A 26,025-nucleotide genomic window follows, 5' to 3' on the forward strand; every position below is an offset into this window, starting at 1 on the left:
TGTGTGTGTGTGTGTGTGTGTGTGTGTGTGTGTGTGTGTGTGTGTGTGTGTGTGTGTGTGTGTGTGTGTGTGTGTGTGTGTGTGTACATGTGTATGTTGTCCTCTATAGCAGCTTAAGCTTGAATCCAATAGACCCGGTTCTTCTCACTTCAAAGAGACCAACACGAGACCTGGCTTTGGCTCAGTGAACCTGAGAGATGAAGAGATAGGAGAAAAGGTGGGTGACGATGAACATGTTCTGCTTGTATGTTTTTGTGTGTGTTCGTGTGTGTGTTTTCTGTGTGTGTGTACCTGTAGCTTTTGTTGGTGAGGTAGTCTATAACGGCAGGGCGGATGCGGGCCACGCCCCCCTGGCTGTGGTTCCCTCTTCCTGTGATGACAGAGAGCTGAGGTCGACACAGACCCTGCTCACAGTCTACTCAGAAAGAGGATCAAAGAAAAACAAACCAACACACACCATACAGTTAAGGGGAGAAGCTCGCACAAACTTTGACAAAGCGACGGGAACACAAACTTCTGCAAGTGTCCTTGATAAGATATTCTGATTATCAATGCTTGATAGTCATTTCTGTATTTTGCAACATCTATCATCTTGATGCTTAGCAAAATATGTTGCCAAATGTTCTGAAAAGAGAAGGGTTACCACATCAGGACCGTGAGACTGATCAGAAGGAAATGCAGGAAAATGTTTTGGATTTTAGTGGCAGTGGTGGGCTATGACTTAAGTGGCATTAAATGTGTCATTCCACATGCATCTCCCCTCATTCCCTATCATGGGTCAACTTGGACTAACAAATAAAAAAGGTGTAAAATGCTCTAAAACATTAACAAAAAATTAATTTATCTTCAAATCTTCCAATGACTATTATTGTTAAACATACAGCATAGGAGAGCCCTCATAATTACCTGTGGTTTTGTCCTGTAACACTTGGACCAGATGCTGCAGGGCCTCATCGACATGCAGCCCGTGGAGGTCCAGGATGTTGCTGGGCAGCAGCGATGAGTTAACCTTCTCAAAAATCTGAACTGCTGCTCGGTGATTGGCCTCACGCATCTGCTGGCCATGCAGGTGTCCCTACAGGAGAGGTGATGCAAATGCATAAACTGTGAGTGGAGGATTACAAATAAAATAAGAGCTGCAAATTCAAAGAGACAATACAAGAAGATCTAAATGATAATGTTTCCCCCCACAGTGTTGGGCAAAAGACATTGCTTTACGAGTGAAAATATTATTGTAAGACATCCAGCGCCTCACCTGCTGTGCGTAAAATGAAGCAACTTGTTTCCTTCCTTGCTTGTAGGCCTCAGCAGCCTTGGAGAAACACTCGAGCTGTCGCTCCCGTTGTTGGCTGGCCTCGGCCCTGAAGTCCTGGTAGTCCGGGTCCTCCGTATCCTGATAGTCGAGTACGGTTGACTCCGGGGGCTTCTGCCTCTGGAAAATTTAAAAGGGGACATAGAGAAACACACAGCAGTTTAGCAAAGCCAGTAACCAGTAAGGACACATCTCTTCATCTCCATGCTGGTGTTTGCCAGTACCTTCTCCCGCTCCTTGCTGGCTGCTCTGAGGTGGTCGGACCGAGGAGGCTCGGGGGCCACTACTGTCTTTACGGGCCCTTCGTCTAGTAGAGAGCGAAGGAACAGCTCTGTCTGGATCAGGCTGTAACTATGCAAGAATAAACAAATAAACAGAGTAAGGAACTGTACTTTAACACATCACATACATGTTTAATCGATAATAGAGTCTCTGTCAAACAAATCAAACAAATACATTGTCAATGTAATGTTCTTACTTGTGGTCTCTGAAGATGTCCTGGAGGAAATGTCTGTCAATGGTGGGGAAGAGAGCGAACAGCTGGTTCTCTTTCAACATGGCAGCTCCATCACGCAGGTCTAGGTCTGCACGGCCTTGTCTGGTCTTAGAGGAAGAGGTTTGGAAAGAGGTTAGGATGTGGGGAACAAACCAGACTAGAGAATGCAATTCCTGAAGAAATTGCTAGTGGGAATGCTTTATGCTGAAAAGCTGACGCTAAACTGCTATGCCGAAATGTAATGTGTAAGAAGAAAGTGAAGAATTTAGATTGAAATGATACATGAACACTGGGGGCTTGAATGTGTGATGAGAGAAGAAAAGAAAGTGAAAAGCAGCAGAATATTTGAACTGCAAACTTTTGAACTAACTTGATGGCGAATGATCTGTCGCCATGCCAACAGCATTTGATGACATCCCATAATACGCTTAGATGCGTTGATGGCTGGATCGTTACCAAACCTGTGAAGTTTTGGGCCGTTTGGAGCATTTTCATTGAAGTTATGAGAAAACCGCCACCATTTTATGAAGAGGGATGAGTTTCCACGGAAACGGCATATGGTGAGATGTCAGATTTAGAGCTGTTGAGGCATGGAGAGGTGATATACAGGTGAAGATTGTGGGACGACCGGACCGTGTCCAAATTTATTTATTTATTTTTTGCCTGAATCCTACCGGTCCACATTTGTAAGTGTTCCGGCCCAGCCAAGCGGGATGTGGCCCACTGGGCTGGGCTGGGCCGGGCCGTTTTGATCGGCTACCTTTGTTCTATCTATCAGTTTCAATTTCACACATCAGGCCCGTAGCAGCTGTCACTGCGCAGTGAACGATCAGGAGTGAGTGACTGAGAGACCTAGCTGGCAGTTGCTTACAGATGGATAAACAAGCTCCAAAGCGTAAAGGCTTTTGTGTATACAGCAGAGGTGGGACCAAGTCCATGGGCGTAGGAAGCATCCTGAATGTGGGGGGGACATTTTTAACGGGGGATGTGGGGGTCCCCCACCACGAAAAAAAAATTGATTTCCTGTATTCTGGTGCATTTTAACAGGTGGTTTGATACTTTTATGTGACTATACTAGCATGAGGAAAATGATGGGTACATTTTGTAATTTCATCCAGTTGTAAAGAAAGGAAACATATTTGATTATTAATTGAGAGCCATCTTTGAATGAATAAAAAGCAGTTTAAATGCCCATTTTTTGTACATTTATATACAACAATAAATATTTGTCAGTGCATTGAGAGATATTGTTGTGGAGAGTCATTTATATATAAATCGCAAAATACATTTGTGAATCCTTCTGTGAGCATTTATTAATATTGAGACTGATCTGACTCCATACAGATGTTAAAGGAATGGTATGCTCATGACACTCATTTTTTAAAAATTATCATCCGATAAAACAGACCAGTCTCTGCCAGTCTCTCTCTTTTTTTTTTTTAATCCGATGACGTTATCAGTGATTTTAAACTGATTATATACCGAAATAACATCAACACTGTGGGCGCCGCCATTTCCCGGACGTGACGTAATCCATGCGTTTGGTTTTCGAAGACACGTTGATCTCCATGTTATTTACTGTAGTTTCTCTCTTCAAATATGCCTCACTGTATCGCGAAATATTGCCATAATTCGGATAGGAACAATCCACGGAATGCTCGGTTCCATCTGTTGCCAAAAGGTAAGCATAAGAAGTTCGGAGGCAGTGGCTAGCGAAATGTGGCCGGCCCGAACCGAGAGATTTACAGGCTCATGTATGCAGCGAACATTTCACATTTCCGGACGACTACTCTGAGAGTATGATCAAACATAACATGGGATTTAAAGAACAACCATTACTCAATGGAGATGCAGTACCATCGGTCTTTCTGGTGTCATCACCGACCAGGACACCAGTTCGGCCAGTAGAGAAATCGCCCTCTGCAAGTGTGAAGCGACGGAGGAGCAGAAGTAGTGCTCGGAGTAAGAATAAGGTATGTTATAGCGCATTTCCATTGCAGCAGCTAGCCCCGTTTTAACGTCCAGGCCAGGACAGTTTTTGGTGGCCTTTCCATATAGCGTAGTACCGGCTAGTGTGTATTTCCCCCCAGTTTTTCCGGCCCCATAAAATCGTGATTCTATGGCCAGGGACAACGAAGCTGAGTATGCTAAACTAGAGAGGGAATCGCTAGCAACGGTGGTACTACATGCATACATATAGTATCTTATATCATCTTCCCATTATACACACATGCATTTCCAAACATTTGGACTACCTATGTTGCAAATGTATTATCTTTTCAATTTACACACGGCATCTATTGCACGTCTGTCCGTCCTGGGAGAGGGATCCCTCCTCTGTTGCTCTCTCTGAGGTTTCTCCCATGTTCCCTTTAAACTGTGGGTTTTCTTCGGAAGTTTTTCCTTGTACGATGTGAGGGTCTTAGGACAGAGGGTGTCGTATTGTCATACTGATATGTATGGCTGAATTCCCCCATCCAATCTCTTCACATTGGTCAAAACTTGTTCCTCTGCTGACGAGTCCGAACTGAAATACTCCACCATGTTTCCGTGTGTTGACAAAGTGAACGCATGGATGACGTCACGACCATCACGTGACTACTGAAAATGGCATACATGGCGGCGGCCAGACGGAATATACAGGTCTTGATAAAAAGAGCTATAAAATCATTATTTACCGGGGAATATCGCTTATTTCTTCAGGGTATGGTTTAAACATAACGTTTCACTAAATACTGAAGTTTTGATTAATTATCTAATGAGTGGACCATTCCTTTAAGTTCACCTAGGAATGGTATCGACTTAAATGTTCAAATAAATGTTGCTCTTCTGTCCATATTGGCCATATGATGCCCCTTGCTTCCTGTTCAATATCCCCACTGATTTCCTTAACATTCTGGGATGAGAGTCCACATCACAATTTACTCTAAACTGTCATTTCCCTTTCATCACTCACCTCAATGGACCTCTCTCCAATGTCCCTGTGTTCTGCCTCTGACTCACTCTCAAGCGCCTAGATGTCAAGAGAGGTGGTGAAGTGATAATTATTTATTGAGCAGTATACTCTTTCACATTGAATCATAACAAGTAATACTGAATGTAAATACAACTGACTCTAAAGTAAGTCCCAGTCTGTGACATTGGACATTTTGAAGACTCAAAGTCCCAAGCAGTAGGTAGAATATTAGCTAGTCTATGTAATGTGCACAGAAAATAAATAGTTAACTGAATACTGGGATGGAAATTGCCTATAAGCACTCAGTAAAACATAAACACACACAAAAAGCTTCTGAATGATAAGTATAATTAAAACATAATGCACATTACCATTTTGAGAGAGAGTTAAAGTTAAAGAACTCAGAAAATAATCTCTTATCGAATTGAGGCTCCAGTAAAACACACTGACTGCAGCTCTAGATGGACATCATGGTGTTTACATGAGCACAGAGAGATCGGGTTATTCATGTTCCCCGTTTACATGATAAATACTAGTGTAACGTCCGCGGTGTTCAATGATACTTCTGTGTAACAAAAACTCAGGAACTTAGTACTTTTTGGAGCGTCCCAGATAGCGCCTCCGTTTATTATTGTACAGTCACACCACGCTCTCCTTCACCACACCAGGACAGACTGCGCATGCTCACAACACATGACCGCTCAACACAATGCTTACACTAGTAACCTATAGGTTACTTACGTAACCCCAGGTTTCAGAGTAACATGAAGTGAGATGTCTCACTATGGGATGCGCCTCATCGCGGAGCAAACAGAAGCATCAATCTCATTACGCCAATCCTGATTGGCTGGTGATCTTGACGTCAACGTCAGGGAATCACCCCCTATAAGTAGCTTGCGCCACGACGCATGCGTCATTCAAAATAAGCACCTCTTCTCGCTTCACCATAGCAAGGAGGGCCGTCTGGTGAGACATCTCACTTCATGTTACTCTGAGCACTAGGGTTACGTAAGTAACCTATAGTTCTCATTCATAACACTCCGTTCGATGTCTCACTATGGGAAATTGTAGCTCCCGTATTGCCAGACGAGCTTATCTCGAAAATCACCAACCAACCAGAACTTAACAGGTAGAGTCCCGACTCAACAAGGTGCCCAGCACTGCTCGGGCCACGCTTGGAGCGGAGACGTCTAGCCTGTAAAAGCGGACAAAAGTGAGCGGCGAGGACCAGCTTGCCGCTGCACAGATGTCTTGGATGGAAACACCCTTGAACAAAGCCCAGGATGTAGCCAGGCCCCGAGTCGAGTGAGCCCGCAGACCCGAAGGTGCTTGCAAACTCTGACTCGTATAGGCCAAAGCAATTGCCTCCACAATCCAGTGGGAGAGCCGTTGCTTAGTAACAGGCTTACCCTTGTGAGGGTTAGCCCAGGACACAAAGAGTTGGTCATTAAGACGAAGCTCCTTTGATCTGTCCATATATGTGCGTAAAGCACGGACTGGACACAACAGATCCTGCTGCTGTTCCCCGGAGGAAACCAGCGGCGGAGGAAATGCCTCAATGTCAATTGGGGTACACGAACCAACCACCTTTGGTGTAAAGGCAGGGTTGGGCTTCAACAACACTCTCGTTTGCCCTGGGGCGAACTGAGTGCATGAAGGATGTACAGACAGCGCATGAATATCACTGACCCGCTTGGCGGATGCCAGAGCCAGTAACAGCACTGTCTTGAGTGACAGATGTTTCATGCAAGCTCCTTCCAGGGGTTCAAATGGGGTCATTCTGAGCCCATTTAAAACCACTGCCAGGTCCCATAAGGGCACCAGCGACCTGGAGACAGGGAGGAGCCTGCGAGCTCCCTTCATAAAACGGCAGACCAAAGGATGTTGGCTAGCCGTCTTACCCTCAAAGCCCACATGGCATGCAGCAATAGCAGCCAGGTACACCTTGATCATGGAGAAAGCTCTGTGTTTATCGATCAAGTCCTGTAGAAATTATAAAATCACCCCGACAGGACATTGCAAAGAGATGTGTCCTTCTTGAAGGCACCACTCCTCAAACACCCTCCACTTACAGTCATAAAGAGACCTGGTGGAGGAAGCTCTCGCACTCTGAATAGTATTTATCACCTTCTGAGGGAGTCCCACTGTATTCAGATTGTACCACTCACGGGTCAGGCCCATAGTGCCCCGTGCTCTGGGCGTGGGTGAAGGATCGCCCCCCCCCGCCTGAGACAATCTGTCCCTGCGTAGTGGGGGCTGCCATGGCTGCCCGCACATGTGTGGCGTTGCTCCTTCACTCTGGCCAGAGTTGGGGGTATCAGAGCCAGGGGTGGGAACGCGTACAGAAGACCCGGAGGTCAATCGTGTACGATTGCGTCCACGCCTAACGGTGCGTTTAAATCGTGCATTAAAGAGAACAGCTGTCATTGAGCATTTTCTCTTTATGCGAACAGATTTAACGCGGCTCTGCCATAACGCATCCACAGCGGACTCACGATCCTTGGATGTGGAGTCCAGTCTGCATAGAGCAGTGTTTCTCAAGAAAAAAAAAAATCATAATCTGAAAAATTATTGATTCGAAAATAACATGATACAGTACTATTACGTCTGGGTCTCTCTGTTTCATTAAAGCTCGGCTCTGTGTGTGTGTGTGTGTGTGTGTGTGTGTGTGTGTGTGTGTGTGTGTGTGTGTGTGTGTGTGTGTGTGTGTGTGTGTGTGTGTGTGTGTGTGTGTGTGTGTGTGTGTGTGTGTGTGTAACGAGCCATTTTGTGTGCGCGAGCGAGCGAGAGAGAGAAAGCGCACCGGTACCGGAGATCGTTGATGTGAGCTTCTGGTGCTAGCGAGCTACGCTAACAGATATAAGGAGTTGAAAGTGGAGGAGAGTCCTCTCCTGTCAGACTGAGAGGCTCAGTGAGCTTTGGACTCTCTCAGTGTTATCTCAGTGGGTCTCAAACATTTTGGTCACCATTAATGGAAACAATTATTTCCGAGGCACACGTTTATATGATCATTATAGTTATAAAAAAAGAGAAAAAATGAAAAACAGGTATGAAATACTATGACAGTAAAAAAAGAATCAAGTTTAAAAGGGAGTGATTTGTGAAATATCCATAAAGAAAAAGTAAATCTGTTTCTGTTTCAAATGGGTGTTGAGAGGTATCCATTCATGTTGCTCTCTAAGTGCACCAGATTGATGCTTTTAACTTCAATATTTAAAAATGAATCTTCCCGCTGCCCCCGGACCCCCCTATGTGAGATCCACACACCACCTATAAAAATAACACTTTACCCCTGCTTACACCTATATGCCGTGAGCTGATTATCGAGCCTTCATTGTAACAGTTGCGGGTACGTATGCATGGGGAGTGTTGCAGTTGAACATTCCTCTGTAGCGCCCGGTAACTTAATGGGAAACCCTAAATGTCTGAGCACCCTCTATGAAACGTCAAGCTACCCCACAGCACCCCCAAAAGAAATCCCTGGCGCCGCCACTGAGCCTGACTATTTGTGTTGGGGGGGCCCGACTTTTTTTTTTCTCCAAAGGGGGAGCCTGACAGAAAAAGTTTGAGAACCACTGGCATAGAGTGGTGCACCTCTGGACAGTAGTTCTGTCCCGAGGTACATCACTCCTGGTACATGCGTCGCTCTCAGAGAGAGGAGACGTCTGCCGCTCCAAGGGATCAGTTTGTGTGCCAGTGTGTGTGACTGGAGACAAGGCAACCTCCCTTGGCAGTTCATACACGATACTGTGGTCGTGTTGTCTGTCCTCACGAGGACATGGTGTCCTCTGAGAGAAGGCAGAAAGCGTTTTAGGGTGGGGAACACCGCTAAAAGCTCCGGGTGATTTACGTGCGCCCGCTGGAGGTCTCTGCTCCAGAGACCCCTCACCGGGCGATCTTCGTAAATACCCTAACGTGCTGTCCTTTCACGGTCCGTGGTGACCACCTACCGTGAAAGGACAGCACCCGTAGGCGCGCCCCGTACTAGAAAAGTCGGGTGCGGCCAGTGGCGTAGTGCCACTACGCATTTCATAATAACCAATACTCTATTAGTTTAGTTTTATTATGAGACCCATGTTGAGCAGGTGCCTTACGAGGACATTTGTCTGCGTAATCTGACTCTGCTCGGCGGGCATTATAGATAAAACCCTCCTTTCTAGGAGAGAGATAATCTCTCTCTCCAGAATATGGGTTGACTCTCTCCGGGATTGTGAATACAGATAGCCCGAGAAGCGAGGGGGGGTGACGGTGACTTGGAGTCTGTAGCTCTGTGTAACTGTCTTGAGAAACCCAAGCAGATGTCGTGAGCATCTCCCGCTGTATGCTCCTTAGAGCCAGCTGAGATGTCACGTCTCTTCCCCTCTGAGTCTCTATTTGTTGTGTTATGAGGCCCTCCAGTGTCTGAGCACTGTGGTGCCCCATTTCGACAATCCCCACCGACACAGCGCATGCGCGTGACGGTGGTGCCTTTACAGCTCCAGCCGGCACTGCGCATGCGCGTGACGGTGGTGCCTTCACGACCCCAGCCGGCACTGCGCATGCGCGTGACGGTGGTGCCTTTACAGCTCCAGCCGGCACTGCGCATGACGGTGGTGCCCTCACGTCCCCAGCCGGCACTGCGCATGCGCGTGACGGTGGTGCCTTCACGTCCCCAGCCGGCACTGCGCATGCGCGTGGCGGTAGTGCCCTTACAGCCCCCAGCCGGCACTGCGCATGCGCGTGCCGGTGGTGCCTTCACAGACCCGTCAATTGTCCGCCCTTTGAGAGAGGCCGTAGCTGCTCTCAGAAGGGGAACAGTTGACGGACTGTTTATTGTTTTTATTTTCATTTTTTAGAGCTGCGCCCTTGGCTCGAAGCCTGGATGCGTCAGCGGAAAATGTTTTATGACAGAAAAATCAAGAAGTGTGTGACATGTGTTTATGCAGACTTGAGGATGGTGTTGAGGCATCTCTCGGAGCGGCGGGAACACATTTAGAGCTGGGGAACCGTAGACTTCCAGCTCTGTCACAGAGGGGAGAAGGAGGGGTTGTCACGCCGCTCGCTTCTTCTTCCTCGACTGCTGGCCGAAATTCTGGGTCTGGGCTGCAGCCGGAACCGGAGATTTTCTAGGCCAGCTCGCCCTCGTCCCCTGCCTGGGCTGGGGACTGAGCAGGGTTCGGGGCAGCTTCGAGGGAGGCAGAGGTGGAGGGCCTCGTCCCTCCTTCTTTTTCGACTCGCATCTCCTCTGCATGGAGGCAAGAGCGGAGCCGAAAATCCCCTCGGGAACGATGGGCATGTCAAGCACATCCTCCTTTTCCCGGTCTGGGAGGTTGGTGAGGTTGAGCCATCTAGCTCTTTCCTGCACCACCATGATCCCCATTGTTTTGCCCGTGGCCTGGACGGCGCAGCGTTGGACACGGAGACAAATGTCTGTGACCGCGGCCAACTCTTCCAGAACGGCCGGTCCAGGATTACTCAACATATCCTCACAGAGCTCCGCTTGGTATGCGGTTAGCAGTGAGGAAACGTTCAGAGCCCTGGCGGACAACGCTGCGGCTCTGTAGGACCGTTCAGCCATGGTCGACTGGAAACGGTCCACCTTTGCTGGCAGCGTGGGGTTCCTGCTTGGTGACGGGCCCATCCTCGGTAGGAGGTGGGCTGCCACCAGCAGTTCCATCGGCGCTATGCGGAGCAGGCCGAGCCTCTCCATACCGTCGCAGTCTAGGGAGGAGGCACCCTGGATTGGGGCCTTGTTGCTAAAGGGTCGGTCTCTCCACGAGACCTCATCCAACATCTCCGGGAAGACCGGGAGGAGTTGCCTCCTTGTCCTCGTTGCTTGGGGAGAATGTTTCCCCTCGTAACGGGACCTGGCGGTCTCCTTGGCCATTTCGGGCCATGGGATGTCTAGCCTGGACGCAGTGCGCTGACACGCGGCCTGCAGGTCCATGCTCAGACAGGGCGACGCTGGTGTGCCATCGCCCGGGAGAGGAGCCATCAGTCCCGGCTTTGCCGTTTGAGCCGATGACATGAAGATATCTTCTTCTTGCTCATCCGAATCAGACAGGAGGGACTCAGAGGTGTCCTCGTCATCCTCCATGTAGTCTAATTCCAGGACATCCTCCGCGGGCGAGACCATGGTGAGGTCTCACCGGGAGCTCCCGCCTGGTAAGGCGTGGGGCTCCGTTCCCGCGTCTCTTGCCGGCACCGGGTCCCGGCCTGACACGGCGTGGGATCCCGGTTCCGCAGCTGCCGCTGTTAGTGAGCCCCAGACCGACACAGATCGTTAACATTAAAATCACTAAATATATGCTGTAACTATTTTGTTAGGCAACTCAAGGGCTCAGGTAATGTGATTACTATATGAATAATTGTCCAAAATAACATAGAATGCATAGGGTTTTTTGTTACGCAACATACTTTCGTCACCAGCCGGCCGATACATGCCGCGCATTAAGTGGGCCTGTCTGTCAATTAATCCCCGGGCCACTTTTTTCCCCCAGTCCGCCCCTGATGGCGAGGGATGGGTTTCGATGGCAACAGTCTATGGTGAGATCTCAGTTTTGGCATAAAGCTGTTGAGGCATGGACCGGTGATATACAAGCGAAGTTTGGGGGGCGATCGGACCGTGTCCATTGGAGTTACAGCGACATCGTGTTTTATGGCGAGGGATGCTGTTTCCATGGAAACGGCATATGATGACACCCCATAATTGAGCTGTTGAGGGCAGGACCATTAACCATTATCTGAAGTCTGCTGCTGTTTTATGGCGAAGGATGCGTTGCCATAGTAACACCACATTACGTAACATCAGATTTGATGTAGAGCTGTGTTAACCATTATCTGTAGTCTGCTGCTCTGAGCATGTCAGTTGGAGTTATGACATCATCGTGTTCCATGACACAGGTGTTTATATTTGAGCTAACGACGTGTCCAGAGATCAAAGGTTTCCATGGTGATCAAATAAATGTGGCAAAGGCTCAAATTTGTTGAACACATTTGTAACAGGTTTGTTAATTGACCAAAAAAGATGAACAGGTGGAAGATTGAAAATGTGATTATTATTATTAGGATTATTTGTAGGTCATTGAAAAGTAGAATAATTTAGAAAGATGTGAACATTGAAATTTCTATTTTAGAAAAGCTGACACTGTAGTGCATCGCTGGTTTTAAAAGTGATTTATAAGAGTCATGTTTAAAGAAGAAGAACCAACACCTTACCGTGGAAGAGAGGTTTGTGTGCCCTGATGAACCTGGGGGCTGTGTTGTCTGGAACCTTGTGTTCCTGGTAGGGTCTCACATGGCAAATTGGTCTCAGGCAAGGGGCCAGACTAAGATTGGTTCAAAAGACCTCATGAAAGACGACACAGGAAGTGAGGATACCCGGCCCGGAGGAAGCCCGGGGTCCCCTTCTGGAGCCAGGCCCAGAAGGAGGACTCGTCGGCGAGCGTCTGGTGGCCGGGCTTGCCACGGAGCCCAGCCGGGCACAGCCCGAAAAGGCAACGTGGGCAACACCTCCGCCACGCGGGCCCACCACCTACGGGAAACAGCGATGGGGTCGGGTGCGCTGCCAGAAGGGTGGCAGTGAAAGCAGAGGGTCTCGACAGACCAGACCCGGGCGACAGAAGCTGGCTTTGGGGACGTGGAATGTCACCTCTCTGGGGGGGGGAAGGAGCCGGAGCTTGTGCGGGAGGTGGAGCGTTACCAGTTGGATCTGGTTGGGCTCACCTCTACGGACAGCGTCGGCTCTGGAACCTTACTTCTGGATAGGGGTTGGACTCTATTCTTCTCCGGAGTTGCTCAAGGTGTGAGGCGCCGGGCGGGTGTGGGGATACTCACAAGTCCCCGGTTGGGTGCTTCATTGTTGGAGTTTACCCCAGTGGACGAGAGGGTCACCTCCCTACGCCTGCAGGTTATGGGGGGGGGAAACTCTGACTGTTGTGTGTGCTTATGCACCCAACAGCAGTTCAGAGTATACGGCCTTCTTGGAGACCCTGGAAAGAGTCCTGTATGGGGCTCCTGAAGGGGACTCTTTAATCTTGCTGGGAGACTTCAACGCACATGTGGGCAATGATGAAGACACTTGGAGGGGCGTGATTGGGAGGAACGGCCCTCCTGATCTGAACCGGAGTGGTGGTTTGTTACTGGACTTCTGTGCTAGTCATGGATTGGCCATAACAAACACCATGTTTGAACATAAGGATGCTCATAAGTCTACGTGGTACCAGAGCACCCTAGGCAGAAGGTCCATGATCGATTTCGTTATCGTATCATCGGACCTGAGGCCGTATGTTTTGGACACTCGGGTAAAGAGAGGGGCGGAGTTGTCAACTGATCACCATCTGGTGGTGAGTTGGGTCGAGTGGCCGGGGAAGCCTCTGGATAGACCTGGTAAGCCCAAACGTGTCGTTCGGGTGAACTGGGAACGTCTGGAGGAGGCCCAAGTTCAGGAGGCCTTCAACTCACACCTCCGGCGGAGCTTTTCGGACATTCCTGTGGAGGTTGGGGACATTGAACCAGAGTGGTCAGTGTTCACAGCCTCTATTGCCGAAGCTGCGGCAGGGAGCTGTGGTCTCAAGGTCTTAGCTGCCTCAAGGGGCGGTAACCCTTGAACTTCCTGGTGGACACCGGTGGTCAGGGAAGCTGTCCCACTGAAGAAGGAGGCCTTCAGGGATTTGTTATCCCGGGGGACTCCCGAGGCAGTTGCAAGGTACCGACAGGCCCGAAGGGCAGCAGCCTCAGCCGTGGCCGAGGCAAAGCAGCGGGTGTGGGAGAAGTTCGGAGAAGACATGGAAAAGGACTTTCGGGCGGCACCAAAGATGTTCTGGAAAACTGTCCGACACCTCAGGAGGGGGAAGCAGGGAACCATCCAAGCTGTGTACAGTAAGGATGGGACGTTGTTGACCTCAACTGATGGAGTGTTGGGGCGTTGGAAGGAACACTTTGAGGAACTCCTGAACCCGACAACTCCACCCTCTATGTTAGAGGCAGAGCTGGAGTATGACAGGGGATCACCAATTACAGAGGCAGCACACTACTCATCCTCCCCGGGAAAGTTTACTCCAAGGTACTCGAAAGGAGGGTCAGGCCGATTGTCGAACCTCAGATTGAGGAGGAACAATGCGGATTCCGTCCTGGTCGTGGAACGACTGATCAGCTTTTTACTCTCGCAAGGATCCTGGAGGGGGCCTGGGAGTACGCTTACTACATGTGTTTTGTAGACTTGGAGAAGGCGTATGACCGAGTTCCCAGGGAGTTACTGTGGGAGGTGCTGTGGGAGGTGCTGCGGGAGTATGGGGTGAGGGGGTCTCTACTCAGGGCCATCCAATCTCTGTACTCCCAAAGCGAGAGCTGTGTCCGGGTCCTCGGCAGTAAGTCGGACCCATTTCCGGTGAGGGCTGGCCTCCGCCAGGGCTGCGCTTTGTCACCAATCCTGTTTGTGATATACATGGATCGGATTTTGAGGTGTAGTTGTGGGGGAGGGGGTCTTCAGTTCGGTGGACTAAGGATTGCACCACTGCTTTTTGCAGATGATGTGGTTCTAATGGCTTCATCGGTCTGCGACCTTCAGCACTCACTGGATCGGTTCGCAACAGAGTGTGAAGCGGCTGGGATGAGGATCAGCACCTCCAAATCTGAGGCCATGGTTCTCAGCAGGAAACCGATGGACTGTCCACTCCAAGTAGGAAATTAGTCCTTACCCCAAGTGAAGGAGTTCAAGTATCTCGGGGTCTTGTTCTCGAGTGAGGGAACAATGGAGCGTGAGATGGGCCGGAGAATCGGAGCAGCGGGAGCGGTACTGCAGTCGCTTTACCGCACCGTTGTGACGAAAAGAGCGCTGAGCCAGAAGGCAAAGCTCTCTGTCTACCAGGCCATTTTCGTTCCTACCCTCACCTATGGTCATGAAGGATGGGTCATGACCGAAAGAACGAGATCGCGGATACAAGCGGCCGAGATGGGTTTTCTCCGCAGGGTGGCTGGTGTCTCCCTTAGGGATAAGGTGAGAAGTTCAGTCATCCGGGAGGGATTCAGAGTTGAAACGCTCCTCCTTCGCGTCGAAAGGAGCCAGTTGAGGTGGTTCAGGCACCTAGTAAGGATGCCACCTGGGCGCCTCCCTAGGGAGGTGTTCCAGGCACGTCCAGCTGGGAAGAGACCAAGGGGTAGACCCCCCCCAGGTGGAGGGATTATATCTCTTCGCTGTCCTGGGAGCGCCTTGGGATCCCTCAGTCAGAGCTGGTTGATGTGGCCAGGGAAAAGAAAGTTTGGGGCTCTCTGCTGGAACTGCTACCCCCGCGACCCGATCACGGATAAGCGGGAGAAGATGGATGGATGGATGTTTAAAGATGTGCAATACTTAAAACGTTTATAAAGATCCTCTGAGTGTGTGTCATTAGTTAGCTGAGAAAATGTTAGGGATAAATACCTTGACATATTGACTACAAGAGCTTGAATCAAACAAGCAACCTTGTATTTGAAAGATTAACTGACAAAGCAACAGTCGCATATGGTATATAAGTTGTGTGGCTGAGTAATTTAAAGGGTTCATGAATAGAGGGGACTTGAATGTGAAATAAGAACAAGAAAATAAAAGTCTAAATGCATGAAAAAGCAGCAGAATATTTTAACTGAAAACTTTAGAACTAAAAGCATGCGTCACCAATAATGTCTAAAATATGTGGAACATGTTGAAGTCAGTATGAAGTCTCCATCAGATGGAAAATAATAGGCTGAGACAGTCTGTTACACTCCAGTGACCAGTCATTAGTCTGCTGCTCTAATTATGTCAATTAGAGTTATGACATAATCGTGTTCCATGACACAGGTGCTTATATTTGAGCTAACGACGTGTCCAGAGATCAAAGCTTTCCATGGTAATCAGTGAGAGGAAAGCATTTTCATTGTTCTGAATGAGAGATAAACCTGTTACATGTGAACGTTTTGTTGAAGAACCGCAACAGATATCGGTGAAATTTCAAAGCGTGAAGCATGTCAAGGAACTTGAGCCTCTGAAGTGTACTTTCGCGTTAATAATGTGGCTTTTTTGGCAGATTAACTAAAGGTGTGTGGCTGCTGTGGTGGGGAAAGGTGAGGCTGAAGTTACAATGGGTTTTAATGGAGACATGTTGAAAGTGTTTGTCACTTCATGCCCTCAAGAGGCATTTTGTTTAATTATTTTGCTTAATTTTTTTTATCTTTCAAGCTACGAGATGTTTTCCTACATTTGTCATGAAAAATTATGTCTCAGGAATGTAGGGTTTGGGAATTATGGCAGGTTTAAAAGAACATATGAAGGCAAAATTAAATCTGTCCTCCACTCTAGCTGTGACAGCACGCACTCTAAAATCTGAAGAAGGCCTCTTTACTAAGGTCTGAACAATGTTTAATATCTGTAAAAGTAAGAATCAGATTTAAAAGTTGTGTTACACGAATAATGTCAGAAAGATGTGTGACATTTAAAAGTTGGAATGAGGTGTCTGAGTGAAAGTATGAAGGAGCAGTTAGCAGTTGAAGAAGGAGCAGTTAAAGTTGCATGAAGATTGTTGGAGTCTGAAGAGTTTCTCCATTGATTTCCATGTTAAAAATGGGATGTATCTCTGGAATTATGAAAGTTATGAATGATAAAAGTAATAGTCATTGATTCTCGACCGAGCTGAACGTTTTGATGTTTGAACGGAGTTTCTGCGATGTTCAATGTGGGAGAAGAAGCAGCGCAAAATAACCCGGCGGAATAATAAAGAATTTTGTGCGTAGCATAACAATAAAATATGTACTATGGATATGTTTAACAGAAGTGACATAACGTTACATACATACATGAAGCCACATGCTTTCAAATTTAGAGACTTTGTGGACTTTTAAACTGCAGAAATAATGTGTGAAACAAAAACTAAAAGAATACAATTTGAGGAATAGTTTGGAAAAACTAAAGAAAATGTGTATAAATAAACACTCATATTTTATTAATATAAATGACATGTATTACACAAAACAGGATTGAAAGAAATGTGATACCTTTTTCACGTTCTCCTGCAAAGCCTGCTCCTCTTTGATTATATCTCTAAGAGACACATGTGGTTGGGACATGTTCCAGTGGTCCATGTATGGCATCGGAGTGCCGGCCTCTGGTTGGCTGTCCAGTGACTCGTAACCATCCGCACTAATCAGGAAACTTGCTGCCTGTGATCGCTCTCGAGATCCAGATCTGGACTTCTGTGAGTCTCCCCAGTGTGCTGAACCTATACATGCATAGGTTGTGAAACAAAATTATGTTGTGTGAAAAACAAACTACATTTCTGTTTGAGTGGGACAATATGGTTGAACACAAATAAAAGTAAATAAAATCAACAGATGAAAGGTCTGTGAGTGTTACTGTAACTGAGGTAATAATATGTTGAGCAAAATATGCCGTTATTGGTGCACGTACATGGTGCTCCATAGATTTGAAATGTGTGTGTGTGTACTTACTTTCCTGAAGCAGGTGAAATGAAAGAGCTGCATGTCTCTGCCTTTCCTGTAGAACAGCATTCACAGTCAAATTAGAAAAACAGAGATAGACTCACAATTAGCAGAATATCAGGGTGGATATAACAGATGTAATTGTGTTTCCTGCCAAGGCACTACAAATGTAAATTAGCCTATAGCTAACTCTGGGACAGCTAAGAAGCTGTGCACTGTCCCGATACAAAAATGCACACAATTCTAATTGCATAGATAGAACTGATGCTGGTTAAGTATTGCTGTTAAATATGAAACTTGCAATAACTGATGAGTAAAGCTCTGTAAAGGAGCTGCAGATTATGTTGATAACCATGAGAGAAGCATTTCACATTGTCAATGGACATCTTGTTATTATGAACATATCAATTGTTATAATGGCTCTTAACAGGCTCACCTGAATGGTTTCCTTCCACTTCTGGTGGAGCAGTTTGGCCAGGTGCAGGTCCATCTTTACTGCATAATCATCAGTTGGGCATGATCCTGAATATTGTTGACAGGAGAGGATAGATAAACTTTTGTCAGTTTTAAATACCAGGGTAGTATAAATGCTTCTTTTTTTGGTTCAGCTTAACACAAAATGCCTGCTGCTGCAGTGTATTACATTTCAATTCAGAGGGCAGCTGCATACAGAATCCTTTATCATTTTATAAAAACGACAAACTGTCCCCTTACGTTTTCTACTGACTCCTAAAACAGTATCAGTAGCTGCAACATTTGGCGGGGCAAATTACAAAAATCATGCATGTCATTCCTCGTCTTTGGTGAATGTGCTATCACATGATATGCATCTTCTGTTTTTAATTACCTGGGTCTACTCCTACAGGTCCAAACAGCTCAGTGAGCTGCAGAGCCAGCTCCGTGGGTAGTTTCAGCTCCACACTCTGAATGTCCATGTGGCTGCTCCTCCTCTCCTCCATGATCCTCCTTTCACTCCTCTCCTTCTGGTTTTGCTCACTCTCCTCTAACTCAGCCTGCAGCAGCCGGTGAACCTCTTCCATGCTGGCAATCTCTTCCTCAATCTCAACTCTTGACTCTTCAATTATTACTCCGTCTTCTGAGCTTTGACCCCAAACGCCACCTTCCAAAACAGCTTCTGAGGCAACCTTGTGTTCAGTGACACCACATCTCCCTCCTTCGTTTACGCCATGAGGAAGACTGAGTTCTGTTTGAAGAAATCTTTCTAAGTGTGAGGTTGTATCAGGATGCTCTTTGTTTTGAACTTGAACTTGAACAGCGGCACCTCCTAAACTGAGCACATCAGTATTATTGTTGCTCTCATCTGATTCTCTAACTGTGTCAGAGGTTGACTGCTCACTGTGCTGCTCTCCCTTTGGCTGACCTTCAGGGTGATGCTCGTCTAAAGCATTAGGACATAAGCTATTTCCTACAGGTTTGTCCAACGCTCCAAACAGACTGGATGTGATCTGCTCATCATCATCCCCACCACCATCCTCCTCCTCTCTCCCACCATCGTCCTCTCTGAAGAACCTCTCTCCGGAGTCCAGCAGCAGGTTGGTCGTCCATTCCAAGTCCTGATGGCATTTGTCATACAGATCTTCTAACATATCGAAACTCACCAGTTTGAAATGGCGGCTGAGGATGCGCAGGCTCTCAAGCTGGTCTTGAGTTGACCCGATATCTTTCTCCTCCACCTGTGTGCCTTTCTCATGCGCCACATGGTAGGGCACCTCTCTTTGGCCAGAGTGGTGAACTGCCACAGCTGCAGAGACGGCGGAGGAACGCTCTGGTGCGAAGCGAAAGGAGTCTCCAGACAGGACTGTGATGTCCCCGGTGGCCACTGCATCATCACTGCTGTTTTTATGGTTGAGACGCCATAAGAGGGCAAAGTCTTGAGGTTCAGTTTGGGTGTGGTGGCCTCCGTCTACCAGAGGAAGAGCGGAAGGAGGCTGCAGCTGGGTCTCAGAATTGGACTTGATGGACAGATCAGAGTTTGGTTTAATACTAAGGCTAATGTCACAGTTGTCAGGTTCAATATATGTCTTAATACTATCCTGAGTGCTGTTTATACTTTGGGTTGAGGTATTGGGACTTTCAAGATTGTTCATTGAAGAAGCAGGGCAGTTTTGAGTGAAGGTGAGGGCTAGTTTGCACTGTTTCCCTGATCTACGACCGGGGCGCAGCCTTCTTTCCTGACTGCTTCCACTGATGGAACTGCTCTCTGTTTCTACAGAGCCTTCACACACAGGACTCTGACACGCATCACTAACATGACTCTGATCAGCCTCAACACTTGTCTCAGGCTCTGTGCCTACCTCACATTCAATATTGTGGCTTGCTTGTCCATCATGGCATACACTTGCCTCCACAGTGTTGGAGGGTTGGAGTAAACTAGCAATTGGATCAGAGAGGGGATTTGTTGGGATAGCTGATATCACATCTACAGAGCCTGTTTCACTTCCCATCTCTAACACATTCCCTCCTGTTGTTCTACTAGCTTCGTTTTCAGTTTTCTGTCCCTCCCAATGATCTATTCTCGAGTCCTTGACCTTCGCAGAGTCAGCTGCCTTCCAGTCTAACACACAGTCAGGTAATTCAGCTCTGCTGCAGTTATCCTGAGTCATGTTTAGTTGACTCTCCTCTCTATTGGATCTACTTTCATGGGAGTCCCCAAATATACCAGCTGCCTCTTCTTCTTTCTCCAATTCCTCTCTCGGGGTTGGGGAAAGAGAGGACGAACGGGAAGAGTCGGTCTGAATGTCAGCTACTCCCGTCTGAATAAGATCAAGAAGCTTCTGAAACTCTGTCACATTTGATCCAGACTGCACTTTTGTTTTCTTTTTCTGAGCTTCTTGAGACACTTCTTCTTTCTTCCCATTTGCTTCTTCATGTTTTTCACTTCTCCTCACCTGTCTCTGCTCCAGGGACCCTTCAGAAGGCCAATCTCCTACAAAATCCAACATGTAAGGCCTTCCCTTCTCTCTCCCATCCCTCACTATTTCAACCCCTTCTGCTTCCTTTGATTTTTCCTTCTCCTTTGCCTCGCTGTCTGATTGGTTAGTATCTTTCACCACATCTGCAGGCTCCGACCTATCAAAATCAGACCTCCTGCTTGGCCTTTCTCTCCTCACTCTTTGTGCAATAGACTCAGAGAAAGCCACGGACAATTCATCCCCATGATGACCTTCGCTCATTACAGATTCAACAATACAGTCAGGGATTCTCTGATCTCCTATTGGAAGATTTGAATCTATCTGGGCGTCCAACTCAGAATCTAATTCGCCCAAATCCATATTATCCTCCTCGTCATTTATTTCAGGGTGTTCCGTAAAACTTTCTGTATGTTGTAAATTTAGAGACTCCGTATATTCGTTGGGGCCATCTTCCAGCATGCCCACTTCACCAGAGCGACCAATAGATGATACGTCAGGGAGAGAGGAAAACAGCTGAGGGCGGGGCTTAAATCCATCAGTCAATCCAGGCTGCCCCACAAGGTCAGGGCGAGGTGTTTCAGAAGACACCGGCCTAGAGGAAACGAAATATATTAAATGGTACAATTAAAATAAGTCATTATGGGAGAAAAATAACAACATTTGGTCTGATTTAGGCCAATGATGTTGCAAGAATTACGTTTATTAGATGAGCAAAAAATCGATTGATATTCATTAATTGGAGGCGTGTGGTGCAGTGGGTTGTGCCTTGGTGTTCGGATCAGGGTGTCACAGGTTCAAACCCCACTGCAGTCAGCATGTCGTTGTGTCCCTGGGCAAGACACTTCACCCCAAATTGCTCCTGTGGGGATTGCCCACAGTATTGAGTATGTAAGTCACTTTGGATAAAAGCGTCTAACAAGTGACCTGTAATGTAATGTTAATTGACCACAATGGGTTTTACAACCTTCTGTGCAATTATAAAACTCAGATTATCCATTTCTTACTTTCTTTGATTAGGAAACTTGAAAAAAACAATGAGGGAGAACCCTCATCTCCCATGGTGACAAGGTACATACAATATATGCAGTCACAATCAAAATGCAAAAAAAAATAAGAAAACTAACTAGGTTAGCAATTGAACACTGGAATTGTTTCAGCGGAGTAAGTGAGGTCACTTAAGGGAAACGGTAATGGAGCGCTAAATGCAGTAGGAAAAATTGAGAAATGTTTATGTAAATGTATATGCCAAATTAATACTCATTTGTTTTTATTTGAAAATGTGCAGGTAAAGTCACCAGTAGAAACTAGAGACTAGATATGGTTGTAATGCAGTGAAATTAAAAAATAATGATACGATTGGTATGAATTGTTTAGATTTCATCAGTTCTCAGAAATAATCTTAATATTGTGCTCTTTGAGACTACACTCAGTCAGTTTCAGTACTGTTTGAATTACTTGACTTTGACAATATTGACATGGACTCTTTCAATAAATAAATCAATTATAAGCTTTGCAGGTTGTGTCAGACACAATGGGCCAAAACTGAATTCAATGTGATACAAAGTAAACGTCCTGTCTCCAATACAAACATTCAGTGTCACAACTCACTGTGGGCTTCTGTTCTCCATTGCGAGCCGCTGTTTCACCTCAGGCATCTGTGAGCCCATGATGGACTGGACTGTGACGTAGCGCTCATAAGAATTAAGCATGCGTCGGATTTTTTCCAATGGCACATCATGTTTGGTACGTCTGCATATGCATGAAGAGAAACATAGAAACACATTAACAGAGTTACAAAACACACATCTGGGGTATATACAATAATCTACAACAGCATTTCGCTCCTTTATGTGCAACAAAATAATCCAAGTTCATTCTACAGAAAAAACAGATTGCTACAGTAATTATTCCCTCTCCCTCACCTCTCAAGTTCTCTGGGCTTGCTCTTCCACCAAGTGTCCGGCTCTCGGAACAGCACCTTGTATCCATTTTTCAGTGCCTACAACAGACAGGGGACCAACCATTTTTTTACAGTTCAGAGCAAAATTATCTATACTAAGTCCAGCAACTTTTTAAACCAGCTTTTCCTCAAATGCTTTGTACACCAACAATATATTTGTTTAAGAACTACATTCTTTGTCCACCTGATAAAATAGGTATAAGAATGTTTTTGTCTTATATCCTATATATATATATATATATAATATGTTGCATTGTTGGAGGTGCTTGGGTTTTAAGATTTTCATTGCCATAACTAAACTGTAGCTAATGTGCATATGACAATAATATCCTTTCATCTTTAAAAGGCATAAGACAGCTCAGAAAGAAACAGCCCTGGGGATTCATCGGCAGGGACATGTTATTAAGGTAAAAGTGATGCAATGAAACGTGCTCCAGTATGTACATTTTGAGTAATACATTAATGCATTACATGGCTAATCAGACAGTATTATAATTCAATTACAGGACAAAACCGAGACATAGCTGAAGGTTATCTCTGCAGTACTAAAGTATTCATCAGGCTGAGTTTTATGAACTTCTCCTCCAAAACAATTATTGTTACAGCAAAATCAGTTGAGTAACCATGCTTTATGTAAAACAGGCGAGCAGACTGACCTGAGCCACATAGGGTTTCATCTCCCAGCCCTGCATGTTGGTATTGTCAATGATGATGGGGTTAGCGCCCCTTTCAAATGCCTCCTTGGCTATGGAATAAAGTTCACACAAGAGAAACAGAGCACTTGTCATTTTACACACAGCACTCAAATGAAACAATGTCAATCCATGACATAGATAAAACAAACTATTGACTTGTTACTGATGCATCAAATCTTATCATAGCTGTTGGTGTGTGTCGTTTACCTTGTTTATGGTTCCACTCATGGGCCTCCCCCAGAGCAGTGGGGTCAAACTGATATTCTCCGTGACGAGTGAAATAATTGTCAGTGCTCAGAATAACCCCACCTCGGTTGTGCTCTAACAAGGCTCTGCAGAAACACATACATTTCACGATTTCAAATTGCATGCATATATACTTTACCAGATAGTTTTCCAGTATTTATAACATTCCTCAATTCATGTTAGAATAATATGTAACTTATAAATACCAAAAAAGAGCAACATTGTGTGTGTTTTTTTGATAATGTTGGGAAAACACTGAATGTACTCTTTCAATATCAGAATAGCACATGATAACAAAGTCCCTACGTAGCTGTGTACGTAACAGGATGTATGATTACCTAGAAAAGCATCAGGACACACTGTTTTAGGCATGTGATAGCTATGTGACAACGATTAACATCATGAATCAGCCTCTATGGAGATAGACATATGACAAACATGATGATCATTTCTGACGTGGGCCTTAGGTAATCTAAACAAAACATTCTATACTGCTTTGAACCGGTATTTCTGCATCTTGTGACTGTGTAACAGCCTCTTGTATGTAAGCATGTGAAGGACACTGTTCAGGAACTAGTTGTACCTGTCCATATGCTCTGTATGTGATGACTACATCCATTCTTGCAAGGATAATAAATACATGTATCCTGATATTGAAGCTCAAGCCGGTGATGAGTGATATTTTTCTAACAGATGATAATTCCTGTATTATTTAAAGCAGGCTCAACTTTAAATGTTCTTCCATGAGAAAAAGACAGACAGCACCACATCAATTGAACCTGTGTTTTCTATCAAAATATGTTATACAATCCTAAATTGACCCATACCAGCATATGTTACTAGAGTTTAAAGCGTATTGCTTTTTGGAGTATCCCAGCATTCTCACCTTGCCAAGGTAGACTTCCCAGATCCTGGAGGCCCGCGTAACAACACAAGGACCCTCCCTTCCAAGCGTAGCCTGCTGTACTGGGGGGGGGGGTGTGGCCCAGCAGACAGTGCCCAGGACTTTGGGATAGTAGCAGAAGGTCTGAGTGGTGCCTGGCCGACCGGGCTCTGACTCAGCCAGGGAGAGGCATGCCTGGGCATCCTGGGCCAGTTGGAAGCCACAGGGGTAATGAAGGCTGGCCCCTGGTTTCCATGGACACGGGGAGAAAACACTGGTGCCTGAGGGTTCCAGGGCAAAGGTATGTAGCCAAGAGGTTCCTGATTCAACGTGTTTACCTTAGATCTCGCTCCTCCAACTATTGCTTTAGAGGGCATGACCCTGGCGCTGTCTGGTAGAGTGTGCAATGGGTCTTGCTTTTTATACACCTGGAAAGCCGAGGGACGTCCCGAGGCTGCCAGGTCCAGAGGAGATTTAGTCTTGTCTGCAGGATTCTGTGTCATCAGATGTGTAAAATCCACCCTCGACTGCTGTTTCTCAACCATTTCATCTTCCCAAATGCTAAGCTGGTCAAGCGGAGAGGAGGCTCCGGAAATATGATCCACTGGGCCACCTCCAGAGGATCCTCTAGATCCAGGTTGCATGCTGGACTGAAGCAGCTCAGGGAGGACCTGCTGTGGGAATTGTGGTGGAGGGAAAGAGGAAAGGGACATACCAACAGATAAATACGGGCTGCTGTGGTGATCTTCCTTAGCGCATTGTTGTGCGGTTAGTGTCTCTAGCTCCTGATCGACAAGCAAGTCCAGCTCTTCTGTCAGGAAGTTGGTGGAGGGGGGAGAGGGCAGCTGAGGTGGTTTGGAGGAGTCAGGTCTAGGTTCAGAAAAGTGAAGCGGTCTGAGAAGGGCTGCAGCTGTGAGCTCAAAGCCAGAAACATGAGAAGGCATAGGGGCTGCAACTTCAGCAGCCACAGACAGCTCCAAGAGAGAGTCCATTGCATTTTCAACTGCAACACAAAAAGAGGGACACCACAGACACCAAAAAGAGTGGGGTTTCAAGTCATGATTCAATGTTGCAATGCTGTATTCAATTTGAATTGATCGTTAAAGGACAAAATTAAAACATTTTTAAAAGTTTTAAAAGTGTAATACAAATAATAAGTAACAGATTCTGTCTGACACATACAATATATATATATGTGTTATTCAGGAACATAGTGCGGGACTCTAAAAGGCACAACAGGTGGAAAAGGCTGGAGAGCCAAGGAATGCAAGGTGCAGTTTTATTTAGAGGACTGCTGATACTGTCAATAATAATGGGACTATGCAGTAATATCATGTAGTAAATATCTGTCAGAAATACACAGCTAACAAGCTACCCAGCTAACTGGTTTAACACACTAAATAGTCACACAGCAGGTTTGTCTTCCGTGTTTAGTGCTACCTTTAAAATCACACTCGGACAGCACGATGTATATAACTTCGGGGTCCAGGTGTGAGAACATCTCCTGCATGCTTTGGACGATGTTCTCCTTTTCGGAGCTGGAGAGCGAAGTGCTGGATGCAAAGTTGTTGGCCATGGCACCGTCAAATCCCGGAGGTAGTCGGTTGAGGCTCCCCCCCTCCAGCGGCCCGCCGCCTGGGACTCTGGCCGGGCTCTGGCCGTTTTTCTTCCGCCGAGGCATACCGGAGCCACCGTCCCCTCGCATTAGCGGCTACACGGAGCTAACTAACTAGCAGAAAAGGTACAGAAAGGGTGTCCGGGAGCTGAAATCATGCTTCTTTAGAGTCGGTGAGAGTAACCAAAGTGCAACAACTCAAGGTTAGAATATCTAAACAGCACTCCAAGTGGTGGAAATACATCAGATAGTGTGAATCGTGCCAAGTCCGCCTGAAATGTGCAAACCGGAAATCAAGACAGCACTTCAAAATAAAAGGTTGCCCGAGTTTGCCCCTCGGAACAATGCCTGGACTGATGTTAATGACAGTGGTGTTACTTTGGTTTGATAAAGCAGTGTGTTATTTGTGCCCGCTACTGACATTTGCATCTCATTTGGGGGACATTTTATTTAGATCTGTCTATGCATTTTTTATTATTATTAAAACGTTTGGCTGA

General features: G+C 46.5%; 1 protein-coding gene across 2 annotated transcripts; it reads right to left on the minus strand.

Annotated features, from left to right (window-relative positions):
• Positions 1-44: 44 nt before the first annotated feature.
• n4bp2 (NEDD4 binding protein 2) lies at positions 45-25,780 on the minus strand. Of its 2 annotated transcripts, XM_071202864.1 has the most exons (17): positions 25,354-25,780; positions 23,917-24,916; positions 22,992-23,116; positions 22,746-22,834; positions 22,052-22,128; positions 21,738-21,878; positions 18,044-20,721; positions 17,633-17,718; positions 17,206-17,251; positions 16,753-16,976; positions 4,765-4,821; positions 1,791-1,915; positions 1,537-1,663; positions 1,256-1,432; positions 907-1,075; positions 292-415; positions 45-190 (listed from the first exon to the last, which is right to left on the minus strand). In XM_071202864.1, exons 1-17 carry the CDS (start codon positions 25,616-25,618, stop codon positions 145-147), a joined length of 5,556 nt encoding a protein of 1,851 aa, XP_071058965.1. In that variant the 5' UTR covers positions 25,619-25,780; the 3' UTR covers positions 45-144. The 2 variants fall into 2 exon arrangements, with proteins under 2 accessions (XP_071058965.1, XP_033936526.1); XM_034080635.2 differs by lacking the exon at positions 4,765-4,821.
• Positions 25,781-26,025: the final 245 nt, after the last annotated feature.

Source organism: Pseudochaenichthys georgianus, chromosome 1 (assembly GCF_902827115.2).
Source record: "Pseudochaenichthys georgianus chromosome 1, fPseGeo1.2, whole genome shotgun sequence".
Classification (NCBI taxonomy): domain Eukaryota; kingdom Metazoa; phylum Chordata; class Actinopteri; order Perciformes; family Channichthyidae; genus Pseudochaenichthys; species Pseudochaenichthys georgianus.